General features: G+C 40.8%; 2 protein-coding genes across 6 annotated transcripts in view; one reads left to right on the top strand and one right to left on the bottom strand.

Annotated features, from left to right (window-relative positions):
• Positions 1-26,006, top strand: part of Rbfox1 (RNA-binding Fox protein 1) — a 75,799-nt gene that overhangs the window by 34,370 nt on the left and 15,423 nt on the right. The window contains exons 3-9 of one of the 3 annotated variants that reach the window (XM_043210937.2): positions 17,130-17,600; positions 19,528-19,785; positions 21,828-22,499; positions 22,574-22,627; positions 23,447-23,539; positions 24,483-24,537; positions 25,315-25,356. In XM_043210937.2, the coding sequence (XP_043066872.1) occupies positions 17,130-17,600; positions 19,528-19,785; positions 21,828-22,499; positions 22,574-22,627; positions 23,447-23,539; positions 24,483-24,537; positions 25,315-25,356 (1,645 nt within the window). The remainder of the gene's footprint in view (positions 1-17,129; positions 17,601-19,527; positions 19,786-21,827; positions 22,500-22,573; positions 22,628-23,446; positions 23,540-24,482; positions 24,538-25,314; positions 25,357-26,006) is intronic. The other 2 variants (XM_070279406.1, XM_043210950.2) reach the window with 2 other exon arrangements.
• Positions 9,144-9,991, bottom strand: LOC108119067 (uncharacterized). 3 transcript variants are annotated; one of them, XM_017232048.3, is made up of 3 exons: positions 9,856-9,991; positions 9,676-9,806; positions 9,144-9,614 (listed from the first exon to the last, which is right to left on the bottom strand). In XM_017232048.3, exons 2-3 carry the CDS (start codon positions 9,787-9,789, stop codon positions 9,279-9,281), a joined length of 450 nt encoding a protein of 149 aa, XP_017087537.2. In that variant the 5' UTR covers positions 9,790-9,806; positions 9,856-9,991; the 3' UTR covers positions 9,144-9,278. The 3 variants fall into 3 exon arrangements, with proteins under 3 accessions (XP_017087537.2, XP_043066903.1, XP_043066900.1); XM_043210968.2 differs by having other exon boundaries at positions 9,676-9,801; positions 9,856-9,984; XM_043210965.2 differs by having other exon boundaries at positions 9,676-9,922.

Below are 26,006 nucleotides of genomic sequence, written 5' to 3' on the forward strand. Positions count from 1 at the left end.
AGAATATTAAGAAATGATTTTATGATTTGCTGGAAAATATTCATACAATTTCTGAAGGTCTCCAAGGTAAACATATTTTGAAACAAAAACCAGAACAAGTTTAATTTAAAATTTAAATGTTAAAGAAAAAATAACAAAAAAAAAAAAAAAAGAAAAGAAAACACGCACAGTTTTTAATTAAAAATCGACACAGAAGGAAAATGGAAAATAAAGTCAAATGGCAGACATAGATGGCTAGAATTTCAAAGGAAAATCAATTTAAGCCTTTCTCGCAGATTCCCTCTACTTTCTCCCTCCACTTTCTTCTATCTATTGATTGCCTCTCCAGGAGAGACAACAACTGACTGTGAAATAGAGGCCTAGTCCTAGAGGCCTAGCTCGAAATGGAATTGTTCATTTTGTATCGGGTTTCTGGCAAAAAAAAAAAAACTGTCCATCGAAACAAACAATATTGAAAACTCATTTCTTGGGCACAGGCATTGAGAAGCCAATCAAGGCTATGACCCAGAGATGAATGGAAATTATAACCAGGCCGGTGATTAGACCAAAATACATATTTTTTCAAGCTCTCTTTCAAGCTTTGTAAATTATAACTTTTCCGCACTTCCATGCCCTAGAAAAGCCATTATCCATTCAACTAGTTTTTTGGGCCAGCAAGGTAAAATATTTTTTTTTTTTCGTTACTTGCCTTTTAATTATGACTCTGTCTAAGGTCTTATGGGCAGGTTTGTCTGCGTGGCCAAAGAGATCATCATATAATGCTGCTATGGCCCCAGGTGGCTCATTAAAAAATTTAAGAAAAAAAAAAATTGCCTAAAAAAGCGCCTAACGAGTTTCCAGATTTAATTTGTTTGCGCTTCGTTTTGTCAAGAAACTGCCCCGTAATGCCAAAATATTGTGAACACCACTTCTCAGACAATTGATTAAAAATTATGGTCAGGTTGTTAGATATTTTGATGGATGTTTAGGTGGAGGTTTAGGTTCAAGTTTCAAATATTAATCATAATATTCCATGGGTTTGGTCTTTAAAATCGCTTGGAACTTGAGCTCCTCTTGTTTGACTATGCCATGTTGTTGGCCCATTTAATCTTGGTCAACAGTGGATCTATCTGCTTAGCCATCTTCGCTTAGGGCCTTGGTTGTCTTTTTATCTCATTTTCTCAGCACGATGGCGGCAATATAAACAGCATCCTGTCTTCGCTGTTGACACATAACAGCATTGCGTACTTTGGGCTGCCATCTATAAGCGGCTACCACCACAATTTTCCACCCACTTTCTACTCCTCCCACACTTAGAACCCACTCGTCGATATCGCGCCGTTTCGCCTCAATCATTTCAATCAGCTTTGGCTCACTTATAGCTTCACTTACATTGACTTGCCTTTTGGCTTCCTGGCGGCAGACGCTTACGCCCACGCCCACGCCCCTTAGCTTCCTGGATATCTGTGTATCTTTGTATCTTTGTATATATTGTGTCTTTAGATCGAACTTTAATCAAAGTCAACTTTTATGCGCTCGGGATATACGCAATTTTTAAGGCGATTCTTTACTTTTCGGTGGCTCGGTTGATGGATTTTGATACTCCCCCAGGTCCTTCCAACACTTTGTGCGTTTTTCAGGAGTAACAAGTTGCCTGGCTATATAAAAGGGGATATGTTGCATGGCATGGCATGAGTTGGGTTGTGGGAGGGGGGGCACACACTCACCACCAGCAAGTCAGATATAAGAAAGCTAAAAAAAATAAGCGAAAAACTTTAAATTGAAAACTGTATTCAAGCGTTAAATTGGCTTTTTCTGCGTCTCTCCCCCTTGCCACAACCACTATCTGGTTCCCCTTTCACAATCTGCCCCACAGTTCTATGCCACAATGCACCTCAATCGGGTCTTGGACTTTCGCCTTTCAGCCGTTGCAGGGTTATACTTTGTTGCTTTATTTTTTTTTTCGGTACTTCGGTACTTCGGTACTCCGTGTTCGGTACTTGCCCCGAGAATTTTCATTTTTCAAAAGGTATTCGCTGGGGAAAAATAAAACATTTACGTTGCTATTAAAAAAAAGAGTGGGTATGTATGTATACTTTCAGTTATGAATAGTGTAAGGAAAACTGGTTAAATGGGTTCTTAAAACATACTACATGTTTTGGTTTTAATTCAGAGGGTTTGTTGAGGTAAAGTTTATCGACTCACCCCCTTTCTACATACATTTCCAATATATGTTTTGAATGTTAATTAGGTTGGCTGTGTCTTTGTGGAGGAATCTCATCGATTGTGGCAACTGGCACTGGCCTTTGTCTTCAACGATTTGGCAGCAGCTGGTGTTATTGTTGGCTCGCTCCTCATGTATTGCGTATTCAATGAACACAAATGGCACTCATACTTCTCCTAGCAGCTCTTTCCATAGTCTATATATATAACCCGTCGGCCACCGCCCTCTTCTGTGTGGATTCTATGATTTTGACATTTGTTATGAAGCTACTGTGCATGCAAATGACAACTAAGCTGTCGCCACTACATAACTGATTGTCGAATGCACTAAGAAAAATATGAAATACCTTTAAATTAAGGAAGATGAGGAAATTAAGCCCAAAACTGATGAGATTAATTTCCAATCTCAGATACAGTAGCCACCACACTCTTATGCCTCGTATATCCTTCAGGGCAGACCAAACACTTATCAAATTATCTATAGACGGAGACGGAAAAAAATAAAGATTGCAACTTTCTTGACGTCTTGCTGGGTTGCTGGTTCTTGGGCCTGGTTCCTGGTCCTGGTCCTGAACCTTGTTGCGTGCCAGATAGCCATCAATATGCTTTGGCGATATTTATGAGGCGCGCCCGCAGGATACGGGCTTTAATGATAGCCCAAAACAGGGCACTTAATTTCCCAGTCTCCCGGCAGCGAGAGCACCACCAGGCCAGAAGCGGAACCACCAACAAGGCAGTAGCACCACCACACACAATCAATAACGATTTGATGAGGGCCCCCACCTTTGGCAGGAGGCAGCAGGCAGGATGCGAGTATCCAATCCACCTAGGCCATGGCCACTTAATTGCACACGTGTTGGTGTATCTACGTAGTGTAGTATGCATCTGTGTAGTGGTGTGTATCTGTGTGTAAAAACGAAAGCGAAATAATAATGAGGGTAATATTAGGCTGACGGAGACTGAGACTGAGACTGAACGAAACAAAGTAAGAAATTGAACCAGTTAAGAACTAGAGTATAACAAATGGGGATTTTCAGTAAAGGGAAGAGGTCAATTAAAAGGTCATAACTAAAAGAATAAAATATAATTATTAAAAGCTCAACTAGTTCTTTGTTTGGACTTAAATTTCAGTCATAGTCCTAGTTAGTTGTCTTTCAAATACAACCAGCTTTCAATACACCCCTTTGTAGTGTATATCCCTTAAGTTTTTCGTTTATTTGGAGCCCTGTAGTTTTTTGTTATCCTGCAACAAAAGAAAACTAAAAGTGGCCACGTCTCTTGCTATCCTGCTTGCTTCTGGCCAGGCCAACAAAAAAAATCCCCCTTAATGCGAACGAAACACGCAAGCCAATTTGTTGTTGGTATTGTTTTGTTACCGGCTGCTTATTTAGAACCCCGGCGAACATTAATTCTTCCTTCTACGGCAATGGCTTTGTTCCTCTACCCTGCTGCCCTTCTGGCCTGTTACCCTGTTTAGTGTGTGTGAAAAAACTAATAAAGGCCAATTTGGGCAAAATCGGTTGTAATGGAATGCCTGCAATGCCTGAATTTTAAATGCAATTATGACAGGTTTATTGAAATTTACTCGAAAACTCAAGCAAAGAAGTTTATGGTTTAACCTTGAGAGTATCATGTGTGCGTATAAGGGCCCTTACTCCCCCCAAAGTCAGACACCCACATATGACAGGCTATAGATCTCTGGTGGGCTTAACGCCTTCTGCAAATCAAAGTAACGCCCCAATCTCGGCCAGCTAAAGCTTCAAATAAATTGGTAGCTAAGAGATACAAAAGTAAATACCCTATAGGGTCTTAACAGAAAGGTATAACCTTTTATTAGAAAGTTTAAGGTCTAAGAACTCTCCTACAAATACAGGGTATCTAACAAGTCCTCTTATCCATATTAGTCTCATTTTTATAGGTGTTGTTACTGTTTCAAAAGAAGCCATTACATTTATTTATGGAAGCCTCTTTATAGGTTGCCACGTCGACAGTATCTGAGGCCACCCTAGTACACCCACCCTCCATCCAAAACCTTGTCATTCTGTCTCTCGCCTCGCAAAAAATATTTTTCTGTTTAATTTCAATGCCAGTCACGCATATCCTGCTCAAGGCGAGACCCCACTCCCCAGTCCAGGCCTATTTTTAAAGTTATCTATAAACATTGTACCTCCTATATGCCTATATGATTTTTTTTTTTTTTGAACAAAAAAACCTTGAGTTTGACAGCTGTAAGTGATTTGGTTTCCGGAGCGATACAATTATCCGGCCTAGGTGCACCTCCAAGTGCCACCGCCTAATGGAAAATGCCTCTAGCATCGAGTCTCATCTATTTTGCGTTTTTTTTTAATTTTATGATTTAGAAATTCTCCACCGCGTTGTCGCTGGAAGCCAACGCCCAAGTGGCACAAACAAAAACAAAAAGGAATTCTATCTTAATGAATTTGACCCCCAGTGTCAATTTAAACTGATTAAATGGCCAGACCCGGGGCTCAGCCTCGGGTCTCTGTCTCTCAGCATCTCCCACCAGAAGCGACGAGAGATCTGGACCTGGAATTGGTATAGGGATCGGGGGTAATGGCAATCAGAGTGTCGCTGCGGAAATGTTTTTCTTTTTTTGAAACAATCGCTATATCGCTCTATTTGTTTACACATTCGGGGGGATACTATTTTGGAATTTCCAAACTATATAGACCTGCTCTTAGCTCTCCAATACCAAACAATTTACGCGCATTTTAAATCGAAAAGTACACACTCTCCTACTCTCTGTATTTATATATAATTTATTCCATTCGTGTTGTGTTTTTTTTTTTGTGAAACTTTTGCATTTTTGTCACGAAGCAAATCTGCGTTAAAGTGCAGATGTGTTTCTCTTCGGGCGGAATATTATATTTGCTTTTGACTTTTTGAACTCAATTCATGCGAAAATAAGCGGATTTATGTGAATGTTCTGAAGGGGAACAATATTTAATTTTGGTTTTAAACACATTTCGCGGGCATATGTTTATTGAGTTGGGTATTTCCCCAAAAGAGGATTAGGATTTGGCAAATAATTTCACTAAGCTGTGTTATCAAAGCATTTGCCACAAAATTGATTGCTCGAATAATTAAATATGTTTTTGAATTCAAGGCTTAATTGGTATTTTAATGAGGTGACATAGTAGAACATATTAGACGATGAGCTATCTCAATTCTTTGGGGCTTGTAGACCTTTTCTGTTGAGCTTCGATTTTGGACAAGTGATAGTTTCTAGATGGAAGTCATTGGCAAATTCCGGTACTTTAGGTTCAGGTCGCCTTCCACCTCTTGGTGTGATCCTTAGACCATGGGATACAGATCCGTGTGATCTTTGATCCCAGAGACCATAGAATACTCTGAAAGTCACTCTGAAAGGGGAAAGGTTTTAAGAGTCAAAACTTTGGAAAGACATTGTTCAGCTACCTTTATGAGAAAAGACCTGAAGATCCTGGTCTGACCTGGAGATAGTTGCTCAAGGAGATGTCCATGTCGATGTACCCATGCTGGGCATGCTGCTGCCTCCATTTGGTGGTCCACCTGGAGGCGTCGACTTAATTCAGCTACCTATGTCTGGTCTCTAATAGTTACCATCTGGGCCTCCTATAACTCAGTCCAGAGAGATTTCTAGAGATTTTTTTTTAAACTATTTAGTACTCTTAATAACCAACTATTCCTTAGTATATTTACTTATTAAAATATTATCCTTCTCTTTATTTCCAGGTATGTTCAACCTTTCTGGAAAATCAACGAAAGTTCAACCACTTGGGAATCTCACTTAGTTTAGCTTCACTAATAGTTTTTATTTCCAATTTAAAATGCAATAAGAATGTTTTAAAACGGGAGCCATGGAGCAGTTGTTTATGCCACAAATTAAAAGTCTGTGCCCCTTGTGGCCGTTGCCATTGCCATGGCCGCTTAATGAGCGTGATGTTCTTGCCACATCGACATGGTCTGGAGTCTAATTTTAGATGCAAGGGGGAATTCTCGAAAGAAAGACTCTCAGTTTCTTAAGATTCTGAGAATTAAATATTATATTTAAAATATCAAGTGGTACTTTGGGGTCTGGAAATTAATTTAAAGATAAAAATATAGATATTCTTCCGCAGCCTACAAACACTGGATGCAGATTTTTTATTTTGTTGGAAAGTCGAGGAATATTTCTCGGCAAGGGGTGCCCACTTAAATAGAAACAGAAGTACAGACACTCGGTGGAGGGATGGATGGAGGCAAAGAGACAGAGGAAAGTTTATTAAAGAGGTAGCTGCGATGGTGCGATGGACGAGACCACTCCACATATACAATTACGACAAATCCACAGCTGCCTTTCTCGGTGCCCGGTGGGGTACTCCACTCCGATACCGAGTCCGGGTCTGGGGCGATAATGCGAACGAACCCCAGAGAACTGGGGAAAAGTCGGAGTACCAGGGCAGGTCTGGGGATAAAAATAGACAACAGAAAGGATATGGTAGCAAATGGCAGCAAAGTGGAGGAAGGCATCACTCTCAAAGTGAAGCACAAAGAAAAAGGCAAAGAAACACACAGAGTTGCAGTCCGGGCAGCCGGGTCCGGGTCCGGGAAAATCTCTGCAGTCTCTGCTGTGTAGCCGCCATGTGTTGCATTTCAAAGTGTGTGAGTTATGGCTCTGAGGGCTGGGGAAAATGGAGGAAAAACTCCCAAAGAGACGACAAATTACAAGACTGTAGACGGCAGCGATGCACCTGCAAATCAATCAAAATCCGATCCACACTAATTGAAAACTGCACCTTGGATTTATGGATGGGTCCCATAAATAGAATTATAATCTAGTATCTTGGATATAGCTATCAGATGATGATGAGTTTCTATTAAAATTAAATTGCTTTTGCTGGATAACCGCACATACTGGTGTAATTAATATGGACTTCCTGGCGGCCCCCCATTTACATAAATTGAAAATATCTTGCCCATCATACCACCCCGAAATATTTCATGTCCTGGGAATGAGGTCTCTGCAGGCCCCGAGGAGGCAAAAACTAAAGTCCAAGAATGTACTCTGTAGGGGTATGACTTAAATCAAAGGCCGGAATATGCATTAAATTTTTAATTGCTTTCCAGGGGGCTGGATGGGATGGATAACTGGATGTGGGAGAGTCAGAGTTGGAAGAGCATGTGGAAGATAGCATATTGCATTCCAATCATATTGAAAAAAGTTGTATAATTAACAAAATATCTTAAAAGCTATTCCGATATTAGTTTTTGAATTTGACTTGAAAATTACTTACAAACAGAAAGCCAGCTAATTGATTTGGATTTCCCTTGCAGCTTAATACCAAAACTTTATATTTTATTTATTTAGTTTGGCCATAAATCTGCACTACCTTTCTCCGAAAAAAAATAAAAAATCTCAATACTGGTCGTAGTTTTTCGCAGTAAAAACTTCATCCTAGCTCCACTTCTAATCCGCAAAGTTTTATGTAATTTTCACCAAAATTTACTTCCCACTTCGGGCTACTACTACTACTACTAGTAGTATGCAAATAAATTGCAGCCTTTTGCATTTTTCGGTAAAAACAATTTCCATGAAAATTGTGTGGGGCCTGTGTGTGGAAAATCCAGGACTTGCCAGGACATTTATCAACCGAGATGGTTCGGACCAGGCCTGCCTGCCAGTCGGCTTATTATTCACTGGCCAAAATTTTAATTAAGGCTCCGATGGTCGATGGTCCACCACTCACCACTAAATCTCAAATGTCAATGAGCTTGCTACCCCGCCAGGCCCTGGATTCAAAGCCATTTGTTTGGATGGAAAAGGTGAACTGCCACAGGCAGGTGCACCACTCCTCCTTCTCCCCCAATGGAAATGATAAATTATCCAAAAAATTTCGCCAACTCCTGAAAATTACGCATTAAATCATGCAGAAAACAGGGAAAAAAGGTCACCAAAGGGTTAAGCAGTGTGCCAAGTCATTTTATAGTTTACGACTGAGATTTCCGAGGGAGTTGAAGTTGCGTTTTTGTGTTCGCCGAGGGGTTAAGTTTTATCGCTCGCATGAGCTGCAATTTTATTACAATTTTTATATGTATATATTGTACATTTTATTTTTATTTTCTTTCTGGGGTATTCTTTGTCTTTCTCCAAATATTTGCGCTGGTCACGTCTGGTTTTTGTGATATTCTTACGGCTGCGGGTTGGCTCGTAAATTCCGGCAAACAAACTGCAATTGCACAAGGCTAAGGTAACCAGCGATGAATGAATATTCCGACTAGTCTGACCCACCCACTTGGGTTATTTTGTATTTTCATTATTATTACCAGTCAGGTTGGCACATATTTCATGGCTATGATTTACTCCATTGTTCAGGGCTGTTGGCCACCCTTTGGCAACAAAAACAACAATATCAGCTCAAGCAGAACAAGTGGCCAGTTTTGGCAACCAACCGTCCGCCACATCATCATCCAAATGTTTGTTTTGGCCCCCTTGGACTTGTTTGGGTCACAACTATGGTTGAGACATGAACCTAATTTGCTGGCTGAGTGCCTTTTTCTTGATTAAGTTACCAGTTGTTTTCTTTTTGGAATAAAGCTTCCTTTTCTTTAAGACTCGGGACTTCAATTCTATAAAACCTTAAATTCCAGAGGAGTTGAAACCTGTATGGCTTCCCCCTCATTGTTTACCGTTTCGGGTTACACAATTTGCTGGTTAATTGACGAGTAAACTTGTCAACCCACCTGAATGTCAATCGATGTAGATACCCCTACCCTACAACCTAGAGCCCTGATCCCATCCCCGAAATGCCAGCAATCTCTAGCTTTTTATCTGCCATTTCTCAGCATGGGGTTGTGGCCCCCTCCGGCAAATGCACTTCACGTAACGTAGACAGGATGCTCGAGCATCCTAGAAGCCACTTGATGATGACACACACACACACCCACCCTGGGATAGATGCTTTCAGTTCAGTTTTTAATGAAGGCTCATCATCAACATTGTTGGGCCATTGAGGTACATATGCTTGGAGGGTAAGACGACTAACCAATTACCGAGTCATTGTGGCCATTAGGACCAGAAGCAGTTATGGACCAGACTACCGCCAGATCTTTCTCTCAGTGCGCAGCGATGCCTTGGACTGACTCGCTTCCTGCTTGTGATCCTTAAGCTCAGTGCTGTCCTCCTGGCAGATGACCTGATGCTTCTCGACCCGCGGATTGTAGCAGATATTGCGCCGCCAGAAGGAGGCGGTGGCCTCGTAGTCCACTTCATTCATGGGCGCCTTCATGCAGAGAATGACAATCTTGTCGCGGCCCTTCTTCGAGAGCTCCGCCTCCCGGCTCATCGAGACCATAACTTGGATCTGCTCCTTTGCCCTCAAGACGCCCCAGCGTGGCCGAATACTAAACTTTCCAAACACAGTGCTTTGGAGCTGTCATTAAAATTAAGATGTCTGTAGATGAGATGTATATGGATATGGATGTGGAGTTCACCTTGTAGGTAACCGCATCGCCGCTCACATTCGTGATGAAAAGTTCCTGCGCGTTCTTGGCGGTGGAGAAGGTCAAAGGGCCCTCTGGCGATACTTCAAGTAACTTGGACTCCATTCGGTAAAGCTTCTAAGCTAAAGGTCCAGGTTGGTTACAAAATTGGAAAATGCTCTGAATATTTACTTGCAAATTTTGTTAAAAATCTCCGAAAATCAAATTGTTTTATTTATGTTTTTAGGCCACAAATGCCAAAAGGAATACTATTCAAAGGCCTACTAGAGATTAGAGATTCCTTAACACACAATTGACCCCGAATGTGGTGGGGGCTTTTGGGGATCAAGTTGTTGGGCCATGTATTAATTACATTTCAAGCCCGTCCAACAGTTACGGCCGGCAATTTGCTTTCAAAACAACAAAAGGGTGAACAACAAAGGTAAAGGAGGGCCCTCGTTCCCACGAGCTGCCGGCACTACACAAGTGGGGCATTCCAGGGGCTTCAGAGCCAGTCCAGTCCTTGGCTTAGCCGGCGCTTAGTCTAAATGACCGACCACAGCAGGTGGCAGGCAACAACAATAACCTGTAAAATTAATTGATTTACAAGTGTGAAAATGCGCAGACCAGTCAGGTACTAGTATTAGTACTAGTAGTAGTTACTAGGTTGGTGGTAGTGGGTCATAACAATAACGCTCGACTCGGAATGTGAATGAAAATGAAAACGTAGCGCGCCCCGAATGCGCATTTAGTTTCAGCTTAGGTTCTTAGTTGTGTGTTGGTGTGTGGCACACAGAGTGTAAACTACAATCGGCTTAATGGTAATTGCTGCAAGCCACCCACCCACGCCGCCCAAAGACTTGGCTGGGCAGTGAAAGAAATTTTAAAGATTAAAGAATATGATTTTTTATTAAATATTCTACCAAGTACCAAGGTTATTATATCTTCCCCAAGATTTAAGCATAAAAGTTGTTTAATATTTAATTAAAAGTCTCTAGTTTTTTTCGCTCAGTGACCTTTTAGCTTGTCGCGTGCTCTTTAAAGCCCCCTTCGCCAGCCACGCCCACTTCCTGCACCTGCTTCCATCCATAAATTGCGTGTAATTTTGGATTTCTTACAGTTTGAATGTTCAGCCAGCTTATTTATATTTCATAAACACCAAGAGGTGGAGACCTAGGTGGCAGGAAGTAAGCTTTTGTTTTTTTAGCCGTTAGTTCCTTCCGCTTTTGGGGAAGGCCTGTTTATATGCCTACATTATGAAGCGTTCGGGCGATGGGGATTTAATAACCCACCTTACAGCCATAGTAAGGGTCTTATAGCTCGACAATTGATTGGCGTGGGTGTGTTGTCGCCGTCCTCTAATGCCTTTTGGCTGATTTATTGTTCACTTCGTTGACTGGCACTGTTCTGGGGCGTGGCCAGGACAAATATTGTTGTTGTAACATCAATCAAAGACAGCCAAACGAAACCAGCACGGACAGAGTCTCAATTTCGCTGCAATCGTTGCTGCAATCAAGACAGTCGTTTATTTGTTGCGAAAAGTTCAACTCCTCCTCCTCCGCCAATCGAAAATCTTTCTAAATTGCAGTGTCTGGAAGGATAAGTCTCAGACTGTAATGCGATATTTCGTTGGCCAATTAAACCAAAGAGAAATCTTGTGAAATTTATGCTTCCGAACATCAAACATGCTTCTGAGGTGCTTCTCGCATCATTTCAAATGTGATCAGCACAGCCCTTCTTCGGACACGCTTTCGTGATGCTTGTTAGCCCATGAAAGAAGCCACCACATCCACAGTGTATATATGTATATATAATATAAAGTTTTTTCGTCGTTTTTCTGTGATGTTATTTGATGTTGCGCCAATTGACAGGGCCTTTAATTTTCGGGCTTTTTTATTTTATTTTCTTGGGACTTGTCAACGCATCTTCTGGCTGCCATAATTCAAGTCTGTCTGTCCGACGATGGCACGCCGTTTGCATATCTAAACATTTGCTCTAAAATACAAAAATTATTCTCCACAAGTCTTGAGGTTTTTTTTTTTTTTTAATTATTTACTTTACGATATTTGTCTTCATTTATTTTTATTGATTTTTGGTGGTCAATGGCCAATTTCGTTTTCATTTGCTAAGCCAGTGAATAATCACAATGCATTTATCTATCGACTGGCACACACTTTCGTTGCTACTTTACTCTATTCTACGGTGGCTTTTCAATTATTTAATTTTCCGCTCACGTTTTGTTAGTTTTTCACGTAGTTTTTCATTGGCCCTTCTGGCTAAATGCGACAAAAGGAAAATCCAAGCGAAATTTTTGCGATAAAAATCTCGGAAAGTGCATCTTCAACTGAAGAAGGCGGCGACATTCTCACGTTTTCATTGGCATTAAGGTTTAGTTGATCGCCTTCGCCATTTGAACCAAAAAAAAGAAGAAAAAGAAAAATCACTGTAATGAATTTTATTGCGAAATTGGGAAATTTATTTTATATTGAAAGGCATTTTTAACAAAGAGTTGGAAATGGAAGGAATTGGAATTGGAATCTTACCTTTAAAGACTTGATTTTTGGCTAATATTTTTTTAAAGTGTATGTGTGGGTAGCTTCTTCTTATTTTCCTTCAGTTGCCAGCTTCATGCTTCATTTGGCAAAAGCTGCAAGACTTGAAGTTGGAGTTCGCATTTGAGGTACGGCAGCATAAATTCCATTTAAATGGCAAACCAGTCCTCCCAGCTGTGCATCATCATCATCGTTGCATCTTCGAGGCATTAACGAGCATAGAAAAAAAAACTGCAATGTGGGCAGCCCAGTGACACACTAAAGTGGCACCTAAGAAAGCGAAAAAATAAAAAATACAACACAAACCGCATGTAAATGCCTGGTACGAGTTTCGCTTTTTTTTTTTGCAGATGCTCTGGCCCAAAATGCTATCCCGATTCCTGACCAACCGGTTTCTGGCTAAAACCAACCAACCTCCAAAGCCCTGCAGCTAGGGAGCTCTATTCTTGGTTGCCATGGCACCTGCATTTGACGTTTTTGGGCTTACCGTTTTCGCAGTGGTCGTGTTTTCCTTGGGTGACCTACCAGGTCAGTTATTGCCCAAGCCGAGACTATAATTTCATTCATAAATGTGGGGATACTTGAACTATCTGAAACTGACTCATCATTTTACCACAAAATGCCAGAATAATTTTCTCTTAATTACCATAAAATCCAAATCGAAATGTGTGGCAGGCAGGAATCTGATCAGGTTGATTGAATAAGTGCACCAGTGTGGCATAGAAAATTTTGTGGCAAAAATGTCTGAATAATGAATAATGAAATTTTGAAAATTCATATTCTCTCCATCCTTGAATGGATATTTACATGGCAGTCGGTGTTAGAAAACCTTGGGAATTAATAGACTGGCATTCGGCTTATTGCATTACAGTTGCTCATTACGTATACGCCATGTGTGGCACTCGCTTTTCATTAAATTTCACACCATCCTCCCTCCCCCTAACTCTCTCTATCTCTCTGTTTTGGATGTTTTTGTGTCATTTTGCAGCAACTATGATGTCGTGTGTTTGTCTTATTAAAAGGTGGCAGAGTGGCGAGAGCAAACTACATTCTGCATCCTGTGTTCTGTGTATTTTGAAATAAATTTCCGTTCTGTTGATTCAGACACACATCCCGAGGAGGCGGAAGGAGAGAGATATTTTGTATCTGGTAACTCGTATCTGACACCCGCATGCTGCATCAGCGACGAAGCAATTTCTGCAGTCATACTACATGTCAGGTGGCGCAATCCCCTCGCACCTACCTGAATACCTTTCCCCATTTAGGAACATCCTTTAACACTTCAACACGCTTTCGCTATAATTTCCTGTTTAGGGAGGAAAACTAGTACTTTTATTTATTTAAATGCTGGCTAAAACCAATTTAGTCAGGCATATGTTGTAACTTGTTCTACATCCTTGGCTGATTCTGTTGCCTGGAAATTGGAATTGGCCATGCCATCGCTTTCGATGGCAATTATGGAGATGTGACCTTCGGACTAGTTCGACTCCAATCGGGCATTTTGCAATGACATCTATCGATGGCATATTACTTTCCGAACGTAATCTGGACGACATACGTGACCTGCATAGACCCACATCCAAAAATCAAACGCCCATTGAGTAATCTTTAATTATTGGTAGAAAAGACAACTTTAATTTAAACAATCGGTTGGCGCGTGTTAGGCAAATTTTCAATTTCAATTGTCAATGCTTGGTTTTTCTACTTTTTTTTGTTGGTTTAATTGGCATTCACGTCATGAGCCAAACAACCGACTTGGCCCGGCTTTTTAACGAACATCGCCCCAAATTATTCGTTCGCCGCCATTGCACTGTGTTGGGGTGGCCAAAATTGGCGCTTCGATTGCGTCAGCCGGTGGATTGAGCAATTTGGCTTGGTATAAAATGCTCCTCTGACTGTGTCAGGTTCAAACTGGCCAATAATGGAAATGGACAACAACCATCCATGGCTGACGCACGTGGCCAGAGTGTTTAGAGATGCTTCTTCAAAAAAAAATACAAAGCCAAAAGCGAAAAAATTTCACTTGCCTTGCACGTCACGGTTTATTAATATTCCGTTGATGTAATGCGACTGAAACCGCACAACAAACACAACACACACACATTATTTTCATATATAATTCGGTTTGACTTTTGACAGCTTTTTTGGCTTTTTATTTAGTTTCTGTCTAAATATTTTTGCCTCAAAAATTAAGATAGTTTTTCGTTTTTGGCTTTGACGTTTCCAGTTCCCAATTCGAAATGCATTTCCCAACCAAACAACAAATGCATTTTCTTTCATTATTTATGTTATATACCGAGAGCTGTATTTCATAAATATACTTTTATATTTTTTTTTTGTCGGCGCCCATCAATCACCGGGCTGTGGAATGTGTGACACACTTAAACATAACGCATACGCAGCGTGTGCTGCCTAAAAAAGAAAAAGCACTATATGTACATATATATATTTAATGAGAATGGAAAATTGCTCTAATATTTTGCTGCATTGAACACTGAGCCAGAAAATCGTTGCCATAGACGACAACTCTTGAAAGCCCCGCCACCGTCACTGGCACTGCCACTTGAAAGCGCAGCCATCGAAAATTGTTGTAAAATGGAAACGTAAAGTGTTTTGTTGAAAATTTTCCAAAAAAAAACACCAACGAAGAAGCAGAAACAGAAGCTGGCCAGAGTAAACAAAAAGCCATGGCAGTTGGACTGGACCCCACAGCCGCCGCCCAGTCAATAAAACAGTGCCAGCTGCCGCTTTTTTTCTTCTCTCTCCGCAGAGTAGTAACTACAAATGCAAATTTTCCACGGGCCCCAACGAAATATTTGCCATGTAAATATGGCCCCGAAACTGATGAAAAATATAAGAAAAAAAATGTCCTTTTCAAGAGCAATTAAATGAAAAATATTTGTGAATGCAGCCAAGTATTTGCTCAAGTGCTGTGACCCCGCCACCGCTTTTGCAATAAAATGAAACGACAGCCAGTTGAGAATTATGAGAAAGTTATCGGCAGTTGTTTAAAGAAAAGTTTCCGTTTTTGAAAAAAAGATGAAAAACTTTAGCCAGACGTAGTCAGACATGAGGCAGACTCATTAAGAGAACATGGGTACATTCTCAAGTGCAAGTCAGCATCAGCACCTCATTCCTGCTGTCCTGCTGGGGAAGGAAAACATTTTCATTGGCACATCAAAATGAATTCCCCAACAAATTTTTATGTAAATTTAACATGACATGTTGTATTCTGCCGCTCGCTGCTTAGTTTATTTAAATACACGGATATTTATGAGAGTATATGAGTTCGAGGCGCATATATCATCAGGGGCGGATGGGCCAACGTGGCGGATGAGCAACATGAGCACCAATTTGCACTGGGGGGATTATGTCACAAGATGAGTGAGTGTTTGGGTGTGGAAGGGTGTGTGAAAAGGGGTGGATGGCATGCTGCATCCACATGCAGATACAGATACTTGCACCTCGGCAACATGTCATATGTGGCTTGCATTTAATTAACAAGCTAATTTTTCAAAGCGCAAATCGTTGAGAAGTAGCAGGGTAGCTGGGTAGATAGTGTGCCAAAAAAAAAAAAAATAAAAAATATAAATAAAATAAATGCATCGGATATTTGTGGCGCGTTGAAAGAGCTGGTTCTGGTTTATGCCCTGCTTGCCAAGATAGATGAACTGTGTCCCGCGTATAGAATAGTCTACCGTCTAGATATTTAAAATCGTTTTGTGTATATTTTTAAAATAAACTAATTAACAAAATACTTAAACCAATGCAACCAATGCATGTCTTGTTATGCCAACAAATAGGTTTCTTAATTGAAATTTTGCTCCCATTTTGTGTCATATGCAGCAGTATTAAGAGCATTACCTGAATACCTATGACATTTGCATTAAATCGTAAAATTAATAACCATTTCGTACAGAAAGAGTCCTAGACACCAGCTGGGCCAATTTCATTGGCAATGGCAATGCCAACAATTTTCCAGGGCTAAAAAACATATTAAAATGCCACTCGCACGATAATCCCGTTCTTCCCACTTTTACCAACCAACCAACCAGCCAACAAAAAAAAATAACCAGAAAAAGTTCTCCCTTTTTTTTTTGTGGGTTTTGTGTTGCTCCTCCACTATAACCAACAATAAGCTGCAAATTTTGCATATTTCATAGATGCTGACAGAGGTTGGGTCTGAAAATCCGGGCGAGACAAGCCAAATAATGGCAAAAATTTATACAAATAAAACTGACAATTTAAAGCGCATTTTGTTTGGCTACTGTGCTCAAGGAAACACCACCTGAATATCCTGGTGGTGGGGTCTCATGGTGTCTGTATGCCTGTATGCCTGTGTCCTTTGTCTAACGCAGAGCTTAAATACGGCAAGCTCTGGGGCTGTGGATACGAAGGGGTTGCCACCTGCAAAATAAACTACCTGGATTTAATTTTGCACTTTTATGACTGACACACACACACAGATACACACTCGTAGAGAGCAGAGTCCTTGTTGAGAAAATGGGGAGGAAAAACAGGGTGGAAGTTGGAAAAGTGTCAACGGAAACAAACTAATACACGTAAATTTCATTTTTAATGGCTGTACGAATATTTGTTTAAAAAAAGGGTAATTATTAGCCAGGAAATGTAAATAATAAGGATTTTTAAGAGGAATATCTATGAATATCGACGTGAAGAATAATGCCTCTAACTAGTCTTAAGATCCTCCCTCCGTAACTAATATTAAATATTTTTTAAATTAATGAAGAACCCTTATTATAAAGGCTATTATAATATTTTTTTGTTAACTTTTTAAGGGGGTGTACTCACCTTTTTTATACGACCTTTACTAATCCATAATCCCATCTCTTTCTCTCTCTCTCTGCTTCTCTTTCCCTCTTTCTATGATTTTTTTTTTTTTTCAAAATGCAGCATATGGTGCAGGCGGGCGTAGCGCCTTTTCCGGGCGCTCCGGCCGGCTATGCCGCCGCACCAGGTCCAGCGGCAGCAGCTGCGGCAGCGGCAGCCGCCGCCCAACAACAGCACCAGGCCCAGCAGCAGCAGCAGCAACAACAACAGCAGCAGGTGGGAGGAGCGCCTTCCGCCGCTGACAGTCTGTCGCTGGCGGTGGCGGCAGCGGCTGCCAAACAGGTATCTGAGCCAGTGACCCAAATGAAAGTGGCCGGCGATGCCGCAGGCACCACCAACAGTAACAACAATAACAACAACAACACAGCGGTGGCACAGGCAGTGGCCCAGGCAGGAACAGGAGCGCCAGGATCGGCGGGAGGAGTGAACACAGTTAATTCGAGTTCAGGGGGCGGCGTGGCCACGCCGGCGGTGGTGGTGGCCACTAGTGTGTCCGATGTTGTCAATGCCTCGTTGTACATGCAACAGAAGAAGGTGAGTCCAGTTCCAAAAATTGTTTTGAACCAACCAGTCCCAGTCCAGTCCAGTCCTTGTCCATCCCTCCCCCACCACGCTCCACAATATACATAGTGTGTGTGTTTGAAATGCATTTGTTGCAATGTTTGGTTCTGGCTCTGGCTCTGGTTCTGGTTCTAGTTGTGTTTGGGTTTGGTCTTCTTTGGTTTTATGCTCGGCTTTGATTTGGCTAACACACACTTACGCATACATGCATACATGCATAGAGGCCAACTCGGCATACACTCGAACAATAATCCTTAGAGAAACAAGAAGTTTTTTAAATAAAAATTATGTAGTGTCTTCTTTAAAAGTAGGAGTTCTTGAAGTAGTATCTTTAATATATTTATTTTTAATTTTATTATTAAATATTTTTGTTAAGCGTAGGGGGCAGCAGGTTATCCAAACAGCCAGCAGGCCTCTTGTTTTGGCCGCCTGGTTGTTGTTCTGGCCGGGTGTGGGTGCTTTGCTTTTACATTTTTAATTGCGGAATGCAGTGGTGGAGAGCAAAGTGCCAGCAGCAGCAGCCAACACTCACGCACTCCAAACACACACAGCCACACTCTAACAACACCTGTCTCACCTGAACATACATATCTATGTATTTGCTTTTCCGGAACGTGTTTTCATTTTTTTGTAGCATACCTTTAGTTGCTAGTTTATCGTTTCTTTTCTTCTAATTAAAAATTGAATTTTCAGGCAATTTATTTTAAATCGCCAGGAGATTCTGCATCCCACAAATCAAAATAGATCCTTAAACCAAAGCAGCTTACAGTTTAAAAACAAACACTTGAGACTAACTGGGCGTTAGTAGCCTGGATTAGAGAGTATTAGTATTTTTTGGTCTAACCATTCGAATAAATAAAGTTTCCTGTTTGGATTCAAGAGATGTTTGTTTATGAAAATTGATTCATGCATTTGAATAATTTAGCAGGAATACTTTTTTCAAATGGACCGTAACTGCACGCACAAATTCCGATTATTTGCATTTCAGTCTCCCATTTCGAAAGGAGAGTTTGTGCCTTGCAGGTGTAATATATACGCAAATATTGAATTAATTGCAATAAATATAGTTTATAGTTTACTAGTTGTTGTTTTTCACCTTTGACTGACTTTTGGTTGTGCGGTGTGCATTGTGTGTGTGTTTTGAGCTCGTATTTAATTAAATATATTGTATTTTGCAACATGAACAATACGCATACGCCATGTAGTACGTGTACGAGTGTTTGACCGGCGGCATAATGTCCGGAAAATGCCAATTAATTCTATGCCTGCAAACAGATATACAAAATTTAATTCGTGTATTTATTTATTTTAAGCTTTTTTTTTTGTGGAAAAGCAAAAGGCTAATCTGAAAAATACTTGAAATATTTGGAAGAAAATGCCTGTCCTCTTGCCTCAATTATTGAGAATCCTTTCATCGAATCAATATTAATTAGTCAAAAGAAAATACCAAGTGATGTGGCTGTCGAAATTGGAGATCCAAATCAACCATAAATCATAAATATTCCAGAGTAGAGAATAAGAGGTTGTGAAAGCAATAAATAACTTGTCACTTTTAAATCAATTATGGTAGTTGAGAATGCTTGGTAATCCATTCGGGATAGAAACACTTGTTTAGTCTTAGTTTTTTTGCATTTAAATTAATTGTAGTTATAAGTTAGACCTTAAATGCAATATGATATTCCATATTCCGGGCATGTTCCAAGCAATTAAGCTGCTGTAGTTGAGAGAAAAAATTAAGCAAATTGTTGGTGTTGGTCGCCGCCGCCTGCCTGCCTGCCTGGTTCTGTCTGGTTCTTAGTCCTCTCTTCTATAAAAACTTTGTCTCTTAATCCCAGTCCTTCATGCACCACACAGGCAACTAAAACGCAAATCCTTGTTGTTATCTCAAAATTTATCACAGACAAATCTGTCAACACAAACACAGACACAGTCACAGTACAATGGAAGCAGACTCCCAGGTCCTCCTCCCTGTGCTCCCTGTACTCTGCTCCCAGTGGTGGTCACGCAACCGTCCCTGACAAATGGACATGGCATGGAGCAAGTGCAGCCACCAGAACAACACCAGCAGCAGCAGCTGCACCACCACCACCACCAGCACCAGCAGCACCATCACCACCAGCTGCAATCAACGCTGCCCCCACAAAATGTGCTCAGCATTGTGAGTCCAGAGTCCAGCCAACGGCCAACAAAAAAATTATAATAAAATAAACAGTAGTGGAAAAAACTGCAAAAAATAGACTATAAAAAAATAAAATGGAAAAAAAGCAGAGATGAGCTGGGCACACAATTGAAATTTACGTGCTAGCTTCGTGGTCACTCCATGTTTTCTTTTCCTATTTGTTGTTTACCAAGCTCATCTTCATTAGGCGCCCAACAGACTGTCCAGAATAAAGTTTCTCCGGCTTGAACTCCTTTGTGAGTGCATTTTTGTATGCATTGTCATCATTATGGGGGGGTTTCCTTCTTTCTTTCGAAGAACCAGATGCTTAAAATTTGTATTCATTTCTCTCAACACCATTACTAGTTATCATCTTAATAATTAATTGGCCAAGAGGATTAATTAGGAAATTATATTAAAACTGTAAGGACAATGCTTGAGAATCGGATCAGGACTGGGGAAGATATAGCCATCACTGTGGACCCCAAAAGAAAAATACCATTTTCAAGGGATTCCGTCACGATAAATGGACAAGAAATCGAAAAAATAATGCGCGATAATAAGGATATGCGATATTTACAATAAATATCCGATCTTAATCGCAAGTATATCTCTTCGGCCCGCCCGAAGTTGGCTTTCCTTTCTGGTTCGGTGTAAAATATTCAAATCAAAACAATTTAGAGTTTGCCTTTTATTCCCTGCCGCTTGTGGGCTGAAACTTTTCAAATTTATGCAGAAATTCTTTATGCCAAATCACAGCCTTGCCGGCGACCTTTTTTTCCCAGCAATGTCGCGTGCCGCACAAAGGCATTTCGATAAACTAAAAAGCGTTAAATGTCATTTACGTGTAACCCGATACCCGAAACAATAAATTCCCCCGCCTCACCTCGCCCGCTACCCAAAAGTGGTTGCCAAACCCAATTCCTCCTTCAGTTAGCCATTTATGGGGCCAAAGTTTTTCACGCCATTTCACTTTGGGACCGAAATGTTCGGTAAACATGCAAACAAAAAAAAAAATGCACAACACGGTGGGAGAGGTGAGAGGGTCAGAAACAGGAAAAAATAAAAAAAATTTATATTGTCAGGGCATAGAGAAATTTGTTTAGATTTATGTGTCAACAATGCGCAGCAAATTAAGTTAAGCGCTATTTCTATTGCCTACATTATGGGGCGAACGCAATCGGTTTATTTTTTCCGACCGCGCTGTTCATTCTGGTTTTTATTGCATTGTCATCGAATTTGGTAGAGAATTGAGAATTTTTCATATTATTCAGAAAGGGCGGTGGGTCACGAGCTCAAGCCCGAGGGCTTGGGGGACAATAGTATGCCATGGCAGTGCATTTTCAGTTTTAATAATGCAGAAATACAAAATGCAAACATTTCCGCGGCATCGATGGGGGATATTGCAACAGTTTGTGCGACAGTTTTATTGCATAAGTCAACACAAGTTTGTGCCACAAAATATCTGGGTGGATCGTATATGGGTATCCTGCAGCTCCTGTTCTTGTCTGTCTGTGTGTTGGATTTTGTATTTTTTTTTATTGGGTCACACCGACACAGATGCGTGGGCACACCCTCTTTGGTGCAGGATTTCCATCTGTGCCGGGATGTAAACCACTTGAAAATTGTATTTTCATTTCAATTGTTTATTTATTGCGGCACTTGTTCGCATTCGATTTGCCTGAAAAATCCAACAACTGGAATGGCAAACAACGGCAGCAGCAAACAGGAGCGGGACGAGTGCCTTCGAAAGTTTTCAAAACTCGTTTTCCGCTATGAGATTGGAAAATTGCAATTTTCACTTTGAAATTCTGCCAGTTTGGAATGTTCAAAACGCACTTCAGTAATGAAATAACAATTTAGACCACGCTGTGCAGAATATTTCAATAATTAAAAGTTTTAGTTAAAGGATAAGTCAGAGGGAAAAAATGTTGTTAATTAAAAACTACAAGGAATTATTATTAAAAACTTATTTTTTATTATCTTTAATTATGCTTTAGTAACTCTAATTAATTAATTATTTTTTTTTACTTTCTTTCCAGTCCACAGTATTGATCGCCAATGAGGCAGCAGATTCACAACAGAACTCCACCCTTCCCAGCGCAGGCGGCACTGGCGCCGGTGGTGGAACTGGTGGGGGCGGAGGCGGTGGCACGCCCAATTCGCCACTCAGCAGCTCCCCGTCCAGCGCAACAAACTCGCAGGCCACAGTTGGCGGCGTCTTGAACCTCAACGGCAACGCCACCGAGGGCAATGTATCCGGCAGTGTATCGCCGGTGGCCAGCGGTGAACCGCTCCTCCAGACACCGCCCACCCTCCAGCAGCAGCAGCCGCAGCCGCTCCTGTGCAGCAGTCCCCCATCCGTTCAGACGGCAGCCACCTCGGTGACGGGCAGTTCGATAGCTGCCGGCGCCCTGGCCGCCACCAGCAGCAGCGGTGTTGGCCTTCTGCCCACCACCGGACTGGACACCATGGCCAATGGCAGTGCCGGCACCTTGGTGCCGGCCAGCACCTCCCAGGTGATTGCCCACCTAAACGCAGCAGCGGCAGCGGTCCAGTCGCCACCACCCAGCGCTGTCCCTAGTCTCAACAATGCTCTAGTCCCGGTCGTCGCCTCGGCCACCTCTCTCGATGCCAAGAGCCAGCCCAAGAGGCTGCATGTCTCCAATATACCGTTCCGCTTCCGGGACCCGGATCTACGGGCCATGTTTGGGGTAAGTTAGTCCGGAAGTCATAAAGTTATTCCAGCTCATAATTAATATTTATTATTTTTCCCATTTTCGCGCAGCAATTTGGAACTATTCTGGATGTGGAAATCATTTTCAATGAGCGCGGCAGCAAGGTAAGTCCTGGCTTCCAACTTGTTTCCTTGTTCGCCATCTTGTTCGCCTCTTAAGTCGCTGCCTCTCCCACCCTCTGACTCTGGGTCTCTAGCTGCCAGTGCCGCCAATTGTGCGGAACATTCTGCATCTAATTGTAGCACAATTCATTTAAATTATGCACTTCAAGGATTCCCAGGAGATGTCTTCGTTCGTCGCCAGGGAGACGTTGTCGACGGTGTTTGGTCTTTTTTCGAAGAGCATTACGAGTATTATTATGTCCGGGAGTGGAGCGGGTTGAAAATAATTGCATAGTTACCGAGGCACCAAGGCACCCAGGCACCGCGCCACCGAGGATTGTGCATAATTCAGGAGACCCGGAGACCAAACACCTTGAGAAGCTGAAGGAGTTAGAGAGTTAGGCGGACAAGGGGAGTGGAGTGGAGTGGGAGAGGACAAGTAGGGCACGTGCATGTCGCAGTCGCAGTCCAACAAAAAATATATATAATTTCCCCCCCTCCGAACAGCCCCGAAAAGTAAATCCAAAAGATGTGCCAATGGCCCCTGTCCGAAAAGCATGTCCTTGGCCGCCTTGTTGATGTATTTGTAGCTTTAGCTTTACATTATATAATATATCTATATATATCTATATACGACTTCAACAAGACCAAAAGAAGACTTTGTTGTTGTTGTTTTCTTGAAAACTATTTACCAACAATTGTTATTTATTATTTGACATTTTTTTTTTTTTTTTTATTATTTTTCTTTAGTTCTTTTTTTGAAAATCGTAATCTATATACTCTATATGTTTCTTTAATTGCATGTTTGATTGCGAATGGCAGGGATTCGGTTTTGTAACATTCGCTAACAGCAACGATGCAGAACGAGCACGCGAACGTCTACACGGCACCGTGGTTGAGGGACGCAAAATCGAGGTGGGTGCATGCCATATCATATATACAACTTACCACACACACACACACACATACACCCACACACCCCCCACCAAAAAAAAAAAAACTAATTCCCACACAAACTATCATAGGAGTAGTTGGATAGAAATTGCTTTTCAACTTTTAATCCTTGCGTGTCAAAGTCGAAAAGTGGCTTTAAAATCAGTTTCCATAATTATTTTGTTTTTTCTCATTTCATTCAAGGACTAGCCACCCTCTAGCCACCACAGTGATTGATTCTTATTTGCCTTTCATTAAAAATTAATTACACATTTTTCCTTTCGGACGTTCTTTCTTCTGATTAATGCCAATGCTGCCAAGCCGCAAATAATTGGCATTTAAAATATGCTGAAAATGCGCAAAGTACCGAAATGTACGACCATGGCTGTGGGTCAGTCGGTCGTTTAAACAAATTAACTGAGCCGCATAAAAGGCAGCAATGCAATGCAATGCCATGTTATTTTCATTTTCATTTCCAATTCCGATTCCATTGGCAGCGGAAATCGCGCGAGTCTAATTAAGTCTCTGTGTCCGCAAACGGCAGCCGGAAACGGAAACGCATGTCCAGCCAGCCCGGTCCTGTCTGTCCTGAAAACCGAAAGGCTATGAAAAATTAATTTTCAACTTTTTTCTTTTGTATTTTTAATCGAAACAAATGAAATTTATAAAAAAAAAGAAAGCCTTCACACATAGTTCCTTTCCTACCACCACCAACACTTTGAACACAATTTGCAAATATTTTCGTAATTGTTAACTAACACATAATTTATTTCTACATTCTCTACATGCGATCTTTATATATATATAAATATATCTTAAAAAAAACTCATCACCAAACCTACAACAACTACAACAACAACCACGCTCGCTGATCTCTCAAAAAATCAAAAATAAAAAATAAAAACTTTAATAACCAATTGTGAAGGTGAATAACGCCACTGCACGTGTACAAACCAAAAAAGTGACAACAGTACCCAACGGTAAGTGACCCTAACACACTGACACTATCATAGCCACACCCATACCACACACTCGCCTACACCCAGCTCACTGATACGTATATATCCTAGCAGCCTAAGTTTAAGCCACATAATGAAACAAGTTCAAATGTTCGCCAAAGAAATGCAATTACGATGAAATGCAGCAGCAGCAGCACCATCACCACTACCACCAGAAGCAACAATAAAAGTCTGCTTAAATTTAAGTGTGCATTGTTTTTGCGGCCATTGTTAGTTTCTTAACATTCCTTAAGTTTTTCTTTCATTTTCTTTTTTTTTTTTTGTTATTTTTTGATTCAATGTTTTTTGTTTGTTGTTTGTTTTTGAAAGTTTTCACATCAACTTCTTTGGTGGCCAAAAACAGAAACTGACTGAAACTGAGAAATTGAGTTGCCAGCGAATGTGTGTTTCCTAATGAAAATGTTACGTTTTTGGCAAAACACGCTAGAACTCAACTAGAAAAAAAAAAACAATTCATTAAAAAACAAAGTTTGTTAACTTGGGTGTGCCACTAACTTGCTAGAATTTTGTTGCCTTTTTTGTATATTTTTGTAATTTAGTTTCTTGGGGTTTGCGGCTGCCTAACTATGCACATTTCGAAACACACTAAAATAATATATAATATTAATTAAGTTATGTTTAAATGCGTCTGCTTTGATTATGATATTACGACCATATTGATATGATGATGATGATGATTGATCAGCGTTATTTATATGATTTTCATTTTTGTTTTCTCTCTTGAAACACCCCACACAGTTGTACTGACCAAAGACGGTGCCATACCGGCCCCCGCTCTAGGTGAGCAAATCCAAAAACCCTAAACCCAAAAAAAAAATATTAAACTCTTTTGCAAAATAAATAAAAAACCAAAAAAGCAAAAACTAAAACTAGAATGTATTCTTGTGATATTTTTAGTTTTTGTAACTTGTCTGCCTGCCACGAATTTAAACTAAGACACGAATGCTCGCTGCTTGGAGCCTACTGATCGATCCTGCCTCCCAAATTTTTATATTCATATATCCGTTCGATCTTCGATATGCCTTGGCATGTTGCACGTTAACTGTTGCTAACTGTGTATTGTACTCGCCCGCCCCCCCCAATATATACCATATATAGTAAACCGATTGGCTGAATGAATTCAAAATTACATAACTCTACAAAAGTTTCAACTTTGTCCCAGCATGTTACAAAAGAAAAAAAAATAAAGTTGCGATTTTAGGACAAATTTTATACTCTGATGAATCCTTTTTTTCTTCAACCTTAAACCTCCAAAATCTTCTTGTGAAATTATCCTACTTAGTTCTTTCAAAATAAAATTATTTGTCCCTTCATACTTTATCCTCTTTCTTGTCCATTGCAAAGTGCTCTTTTCGTATTTGATTTCTATTTTTTTTTAAAAGAATCTCACCAGAAACGAAAGTATCAAAAAATTATCCCTCTTAACGTTC

The sequence above is a fragment of the Drosophila bipectinata genome, chromosome 3L, assembly GCF_030179905.1.
Source record: "Drosophila bipectinata strain 14024-0381.07 chromosome 3L, DbipHiC1v2, whole genome shotgun sequence".
In the NCBI taxonomy this organism is placed as follows: domain Eukaryota; kingdom Metazoa; phylum Arthropoda; class Insecta; order Diptera; family Drosophilidae; genus Drosophila; species Drosophila bipectinata.

Excerpts from the sequence above, each read along its gene's own strand:
- LOC108119067 (XM_017232048.3), bottom strand. The coding sequence starts at position 9,789 with ATGGAGTCCAAGTTACTTGAAGTATCGCCAGAGGGCCCTTTGACCTTC. Across the intron at positions 9,615-9,675 it reads GCGATGCGGTTACCTACAAG|CTCCAAAGCACTGTGTTTGG; the intron begins GTGAACTCCACA and ends TTTTAATGACAG.